The sequence below is a fragment of the Columba livia genome, chromosome 2, assembly GCF_036013475.1.
Source record: "Columba livia isolate bColLiv1 breed racing homer chromosome 2, bColLiv1.pat.W.v2, whole genome shotgun sequence".
In the NCBI taxonomy this organism is placed as follows: Eukaryota; Metazoa; Chordata; class Aves; order Columbiformes; family Columbidae; genus Columba; species Columba livia.
The window spans coordinates 153,770,182-153,778,390 of record NC_088603.1 but is presented as its reverse complement, the minus strand read 5'-3'; the positions used below and the strand labels follow the sequence as shown (position 1 = coordinate 153,778,390).

Below are 8,209 nucleotides of genomic sequence, written 5' to 3'. Positions count from 1 at the left end.
TTAAATAATCTCCTGGAAGAATAATCTGGGAAATGAGTTCCTATACTGAGAGAAAAGTCTAAGATTGGAATTACCCTGCAGTCACTGAAACGATTATGCTGAAAACTAGAAAAACCTGAGTTTGCTGTAAACTAGTTAGTTCACCGTAAACTAGTTAAAATAAATAAATAGTTAAAAAAAGCTGATTCAGTTTGCCAAAAATTTGGTCTCAATTGATTAATCTGTCTGTGAGTAAATATGAACTGTAAATTAGAATTGTTGTGAACTGAAGAGGGGGCAGTTCTGGGGTAATTTGGCATTTGGAGTTCAAGGGCTGAAAAGAAGCTGCTTGGGCTCTGTTCAGATCTGCCCTCCATGATCTCCAGGGATGTTGAATTTATGATGTGTCGTGGTTGAGACGGACAAACGACATAGACCAGGTTCTTCCAGGATGAAAGTAGTAGATGCCATTTATTGCCACAAGTGCATTTTATACAGTTTTACCAATTCATGTGTCTCTTCATTATTGGTTACAAGTTGCAGCAGTAACATCTCATTGGCTAATTTTGATATCATCAATGTTACTCTTTTACTCCCTTCTCTCACACAGGTACATCCTTAACATCTCCGGATACTCCTTTACTCCCATCTTTCTCATGGGTAGGCCTTAATATCTTCGAGGCTAATTTCTGTTTCCATGCCCTCTGTCAGGGAATCCACGGACCCACCGTAGTCCCCCACAATGATGTTCTATTTCAATGACCAGACTGGCTGGTTTTGGCTGTTCCCTTCCATATATTCCAACAGATGTAAAAACAAGCCTTGCGTTGTGTCTCTAAAAAGAGACACAATAGTATATTCAGTCCTGTTGGATGAAAAATTAAAGCCAGGATCAGTCTGATGAAAAATTGAAGGCATCATTTTCTAACCTAAATGCTGAAATCCAGACTTTCAGAGGTAATTTGTATCTGCAGCTTCTGTTAATTAGAGTGTCAAGCTTAGGATAATCATGAACAGTAATCCTAGCAAAGTAAAAAACACTTGTTGATTAACGATTAACTGATGCATTTACAGAGAGGACAACTAGAATTTCATGTTTCTGTCCCCAGTGATTACACTCTTACTCCACTTTAATATAGCACCTTATTTAGAAAAAGAGAATAAAAAATGAATTTCAAGGTACGTGTTTATAACCCCCTCTACCTTATCTCATACCTTCCATTACTATCATTTTGTTGTCATTACACCTTGTCTTATATTATCCCATTTCTTGCTGTGTTCCACTGAACTTCAGGGCCACTCTTGAGTATATATCACACAGTGCTTAATGGTGCAAATGTTCATGTTGAGGGGAACAGTAGCACATGCAATGATATTTATAATATCCCTCATAATGTTCCTAGTCTGTGAGCAAGTTTGGTTTGCATTTATCCTGAAAGCATTACTCATAGAAGTCAAACTGCACAAAGATTAACATTTTTTAGTTAGAATTAGTTCTTTGATGTATTTTTTTGTGAATTACCTGCAGTGTTTTGTAAATCTCTGTGGACATGTTAATATACGCTGAGCAGAACTGTTCTTTAATTTTTCTATTATTTTTTTTACAGTTGCTCATGCTGCTTTTTTGTTTCCTTATCTCTGGCATGTACATATCAGTAAAGTTGTCCCTGTTTGCATTTCTTCCTGTTTTTGAGACTATTCTCAATAATTAAGATTATTATTAGGAATTGCATATATCCCAATGAATATTTGTGAGCTTATGTCCTGCCCTGTAGATTATGTGCCCTTTGGGAGAGGATTTATTGGTACTTTGGTGTGAACATGAAAATCTCATTTTCTTACAGTTATTATTAACACCATAGAATATAACAATAACAACAACAACAAAACCACTAATAATAATTTAGTAGGAAATAAACAGAAAGGTGGAGGTTCAGATTCTGAGTGGGTATCAATCAACTGATTTCCACCAGTTTAGACTCTGACCTGCAGCATTTTAACACCTAAGATTTGTCCACAGACATCAATTTGCTAGAGCTGTAGCACTTTACGTGAGTCTATAGTGATGGAGTGAACACATATTCAAATACTTTCAATGCACTGTAATAGAATCACACAGAATCACACAGAATCGACTGGGTTGGAAGAGACCTCAGAGATCATCGAGTCCAACCCTTGGTCCAACTCTAGTCCGTTTACTAGATCATGGCACTAAGTGCCATGTCCAATCTCAGTTTAAAAACCTCTAGGGACGGCGAGTCCACTACCTCCCTGGGCAGCCATTCCAATGCCTGACCACTCTCTCTGGAAAGAATTTCTTTCTAATATCCAGCCTAAATTTCCCCTGGTAGAGTTTAAGCCCATGCCCCCTTGTCCTATTGCTAACTGCCTGGGAGAAGAGACCAATCCCCACCTGGCTAGAACTTCCCTTCAGGTAGTTCTAGAGAGTGATGAGCTCACCTCTAAGCCTCCTCTTCTCTAGACTAAACAACCCCAGCTCCCTCAGCCTCTCCTCATAGGTCTTGTGTTCAAGTCCCTTCACCAGTCGTGTTGCTCTTCTCTGGACCCGCTCCAGCACTTCAATCTCTTTCCTGAACTGAGGGGCCCAGAACTGAACACAATACTCCAGGTGTGGCCTCACCAATGCAGAGTACAGGGGAAGGATCACTTCCCTTGTCCTGCTGACAAGGACATATATAAAGCTTATTTTATAAAGCTATAAAGCTTATTTTAGAAAGATATTTTATATTGCAATTAACAAATAGACTCATATTAAAGAGTTAAAGTGACTTTCTTCAGGGAAGGCATGCCGGATGGAACCCCTTTCTCTCCTTCCTCGAGTCCATTCTCCTGTTTATAATGTGGCTTATTACATTGTCTCTGTTGTGTACATTGCTTCAAGCTAAGAATTTGGGTTTGCGCTACTTAGAGCTCCTAGTACATAATTTGAGTGAAAAATAGCTGCATGAAAATAATTAACATAATATCAATGTGTGTAAATATAAAATTTCTATTTCATTTGAAAATAAATTAATGCAAAAGTCTCTTGAGAAGACGTACAACACCATATCTGCAAGTTCATCAAATTTTTGGGGTTTGGATTGTGTTGATGTTGTACAGGCTGCAAACATTTTGTTGCATGAAGCATATTGTAAGAGCAGCTCACACATAGGCCTCTGTGCTCCAAGCATAAATCATAGAATCATAGGATGGTTTGTGCTGGAAGGGACCTTCGAAGGTCACCTAGTTCCAACCCCCGGCAACGAGCAGGGACATCTTCAACTAGACCAGGTTGCTCAAAGCCCCATCCAGCCTGGTCTTGAATGTCTCCAGGGATGGGGCATCCACAGTTTCTCTGGGCAGCGTGTTCCAGTGTGTATGTGCTGGATTCATGAATTATCATTCTTTCACTTTCTACATAACAGAAAATTCTTCTGAGTGTATAAAATCCAAAATGCTGTTAAGACTAAAAACATTTGGGCTTATCTGAATTTATATGTGGTCAAAGTGAAGCTCAAAAAGGATTTTAATTTCTGAAGCTATGTCAGGGTTGAGTTCAATGTATCCCAAGGGCAATGAGACAATCTGGCAGACCTCTTAGCCTTTGAATTGAGCATATTAGAAGTCAGAAACTACAACGCACAACTTGGAGAGCCATATTGCAATGATATCCTGAGATTTTGAGACCCCAACTATCTTAGCACAACACCTCAGGTATGCAAGGATGGTATATCATGCCTTTTCACTATGTCATTATTCCCCAACAAAATTAAAGTCATGGATAACAGGCCTTGTCCTGAAAACCCTGCAGTTTTAAGGACAAGAAACCAATGTGATTATTCTGCTTCAGCACCTAACTTTGCTCCACGCGTGCTAGGCCACCAGGTTAGGACCAGGGTGTTCCAAACGCCAGCTCCCAATTTCTTCTCTCTGACTTACTGAATAGTTTAGCCCTGAGTCATAAACAAAGCTGTTATCCACCAGAGGAAAACAAATCACTCTGAGAGCTTTTCAGTCACTGGGATACAGAGAATACCTCTCTTATTCACCTCTCATGTGCGAAAGTACTTGCTCAAACAAGTAGTCCTACAGCCTGACTAAATTTGGCAAATCAGAAGTGTCCCATCCCAACAGATGGGAAGAGGGATGAGTTAACTCTAAGTGCGACACGCGCCCTGACTCAACAGATGGGATCAGGTGTGAGTTAACTCTGGGTTAATTCTGCGTGGTTATGTGAAATGAATGACAGACAATCACTCCAGGAGTCCAATTCAATTATGAGTTTAATAAAAGCAGCTGTTGGAATACTAGGTACAGCGATTAGTGGCTTGGCAAAAGTGTAACAGCAAAAGTCCTTCTGCAAATGGTGAATTGGCTTGTGCTGTCTGCACAAGCATCTACCTTGTCCTGCCAAAGTAACAAAACCCAGTCGTTTAAGGCATAACAAGGCCCTTTGTTCTGCTCATGATGGGGGGGAAGCACTTCAGGGTTGTCACAAAAACCTGCATAAATACTGGATATAAAAAACTGGTTTAAATCAGGACATACAGGTCCAAGACTTGGGAGTGAAGTTGAGCCAGAGGTGGGGAAATGTGTTTGTGCTTTTTTTTTCTGCTATTATTTCTCATTATCATACTCTCTTTAATTGTCAAGAAATTAAATTAATTTCCCCAAGTGTAATCTGTTTTGTCTGTAACGGTAATTGGCGAGTGATCACCTTGTCTTATCTCGATCCATGAGCTTTATGTCATATTTTCTCCCTGTGTCTTGTTGAGGGTGAGTGAGAGAGTGGCTGGGTGGGCAGCTGGTGGCCAGCCAGGCTCAACCCATCACACCTTAGTATGCAGCAACTTAATTCATTGAGGATTTTGGGTTTCTTTCTTCAGAACTATCATAGAGAATCTCTGCAGAAGGGATAAAAACCCCCATGTATTTAGCATAACAAAATAACATAGGTATTTCTGTGCTATACAATGTAGACACAGCAGTTAAAACACTGGACGCAGTAAGAACAAGATTTCTTCTTCTTTGTGTTGAAATTGATTACCTTGATGGTATGATTGAGCTATGGTCTCAAGTTAAAAGTTAAAAGCCCGAGTAAAAGGTGCAGCTATAAAAGTCATTTTTTGAAGGGGCCTGCAATTTAATATGAAATAAATAGGTAAGTAGCAGAAGGCCTTGTCAGTGGCCCTTCTTTAATCTCTGTGGCTCTGTGGAGTGACCATGGGCCACACCACAGTGGTACCATCCAACCAGCTACATAAAACATCCTTGCCCTCAGCGTGGATTTGTTCCTTAGCCAGTCAGATAGACCAAGACAAGTACTAGGGAGTTAAACTAAAGTGCATTAAGTACTTCTGCTCCTTTGTGCCTCATTATTTCCACAAAACTTAGTAGCTTTAACTCAATGACCCCTCTTTTCTCCTATTCTCCTACTCTCTAAATAGCAATACGATCAGAAAGTTGCACAGTGGCTGTGGAGAGTGCCACATGTTACATTAGATGTAAATGATTTAATGAATTAATTTTTTCACTTTGAAAAATTCCTACAGTCTTGTTTAAAATTATATGTGAATTTCCTGTTAGCAGAAGATCACCTTTAGGTTTGATTAGACTTTTAGGTTACTGAAGACCTATGTTAGCAAAGACATGTGAAATACATACTGACTTCCCTGATGTTTCCACATGGATTCGGTGACAATTGTGCCAGTTTCTGTTCTGTAACAGAAGTTTCAGAGTCATTGATGAGAACTGGTACAAGACTGTGATCAAGGCATGGTGTGGCAATGAACAGAACATCTAAACTTAAAAAGAAAAAAACAAGAGTTTAAACCTAAGTATGAAAAAACCCCCAACTGCATTATCTTGTGATCAAATGTACATTTTGTTGGAATATTTCTCTCACTGCTGAATTGGACTGAATTCAAACTGGTGATCAGCAGGTCAGGATAAGATGAAGGAATCCATAAAGCTCCTTAATGATGTCTTGAAATGCGTAGTCACATCCAGTTTCTCTGAGGTTTTAAGGTGCCTAAACTTCACCAGTTGGGGACTTAATTGGTATGTGAAGCAGTGCTGCATCATTATATTAACTGGAAAACAGAAAACGCCAGACATGAGACTTTCTGTAGCTGTTTGAACAGCTTCCTGAGGCCTCCACCCATCACTCTTACTCATTAGCTATGTTAGCAGGCAGCTCCACCAAAGTTGAAGTTATAGCAGAGTAATGGCAGGAGAGAATCCAGAGAAACCTGCAGGAAGGTCTAGTATCTGTGTTCACAGCATGAGAAATTTCATGCTGGTGTCTGAGCTGATCCATGAATTAAATATATATATTTAAGATGTATTCTGAGGTGACAACCTGAGGGGGAGAACTTCCCAGGTGGAAGGTGAATGACAGGAACATTCCCTGTGTGTAAACATCACAGGAACAGGTTGATTCCACAGGCTGTGCCGCTGTATGATGGAAAACACATTTTTAGCCCAAAATGTGTTAGGCAAACTAGCTGATGAATAAGCAGGAGAAGAGCTAAAATATCGTACAAGGGACAGGTGAAAGATACCTGCCTTTCATATATGATTGCCCAGGTAAAGAAAGGGGCCAGGAGCAGCTGGAGCAGTAGAAATCTTACTTCTGGATTATATGAAAGCCATCGAATCATAGAGTCATTTTGGCTGGAAAAGACCCTCAAGATCAAGTCCAACCAATAAAGTCCGACTTAATAATGTCAATAAATGATATCCCTAAGAACCACATCTATGCATCTTTTAAACACCTCCAGAGATGGTGATTCAACCACTTCCCTGGGCAGCCTGTTCCAATGCTTCACAACCTTTTCCATGAAGAAATTTTTCCTAATATCCAATCTAAACCATCCCTGGTGCAACTTGAGGCCGTTTTCTCTCATCCTATCACTTGTTATTTGTGGAAAGAGACCAACCCCCTCCATACTACAACCTCCTTTCAGGTAGTTGTAGACAGCGATAAGGTCTCCCCTCAGCCTCCTTTTCTCCAGGCTGAACAGCCCCAGTTCCCTCAGGCGCTCCTCGTCAGACTTGTGCTCCAGACTCTCCCCAGCCCCGTTGCCCTTTTGTTCCAGGGCAGGCACACAAGCGCTGCCGGCTGCTCTGGCGTAAGGACCAGCCGAAGCGGGTACAGAACAAGCACAAAACCCGACCGAACGCCGGGCCGTGCGGGCCCCGGGCGGGGAACCGGCCCTGCAGCCTCCCTGCCGTCCCGTTGCCATGGCAGCGCGGCGGCGTCCGGGGCCGGCGGCTGCGGGGAGCTGAGGGCGGCCATGGTGCGGAGTGAGTGTCGCCGAGAGCCGCTTTTCTCCCCTCCCCCGCACCTCTTCCCACCCCCGCACCCCCTCACTCCCCTCCAGGACCTGCCCCACTCCCTGACCGCCATGTTTCCTCTCCCCACATTTGCCCCCCTTCCCGCCATCCCCCCCCCGGCAACCCCTCTCCCCTCCTGCCTCCCTCATTCTCCTCACCTGCCTGGATTGTCTGTTTTCCCTCCTCCCTGCTAATAATAAACCATTTTATTTCACGGAGCCCCGCATAGAGGTGTGCTTGCCTCCCAAAACAGCCCAAGTGGGGATCCCCCGTGTGTGGGCAACCCCTGCGAGGGGGCGTGGAGGGGGTTGGTCTCTTCTCTCAAGTAGCAAGTGATAGAACAAGAGGAAATGGCCTCAAGTTGTGCCAGGAGAGGTTTAGATTGGATATTAGGAAAAAATTCTTCAAGAGAAGGGTTGTCAGGCATTGGAACAGGCTGCCCAGGGCAGCGGTGGAGTCACCAGTGGTTTAAAAGACGTATAGATGAGGTTCTTATGGACGTAGTTTAGTGCTAGAGTTAGTTTAGGTTATGATTGGACTCGATGATCCTGAGGGTCTCTTCCAGCTGAAATGATTCTATGATTCTGTGATTCTATTCCATGATTCTAGATGCTTTCATGGGATGTCTCATGTCTGGGCCCAGAGCTGACAGCATTGTCCTTTCCCTTCTGTTTTTTTCTACCTGACAATATGTGTATATATGTATATATGTATGCGTAGAAGTAGCCAATGCAGACGCTTTGTTGGAGCTATATAAAAACCCTGAACAAGGGTAAAATATCCTATACTATTACTCATGAAGCCACAATCTTTTAGCGGTAAAGCGATGTGATCTAAAAGACTGAGTGCTCACATTTATCACTCAGGAAAAAAAAAACTACTGAGGAATTCC

At 42.1% G+C, this 8,209-nt stretch overlaps 2 protein-coding genes across 3 annotated transcripts in view; both read left to right on the top strand.

Moving 5' to 3' along the window:
* TMEM71 (transmembrane protein 71) overlaps nucleotides 1-185 on the top strand; it is a 14,996-nt gene extending 14,811 nt beyond the window's left edge. For both annotated transcript variants that reach the window (XR_010470809.1, XM_021298869.2), the window contains one exon: nucleotides 1-185. This exon is cut by the window's left edge and continues 1,395 nt beyond it. The gene's annotated coding sequence lies outside the window, so the exon portion shown is untranslated.
* Nucleotides 186-7,225: 7,040 nt separating this feature from the next.
* The window catches only part of DNAAF11 (dynein axonemal assembly factor 11), a 38,031-nt gene continuing 37,047 nt past the window's right edge, over nucleotides 7,226-8,209 (top strand). Inside the window, exon 1 of the mRNA XM_065054436.1 lies at nucleotides 7,226-7,287. Within this exon, the coding sequence (XP_064910508.1) occupies nucleotides 7,278-7,287 (10 nt within the window). The 5' untranslated portion in view covers nucleotides 7,226-7,277. The remainder of the gene's footprint in view (nucleotides 7,288-8,209) is intronic.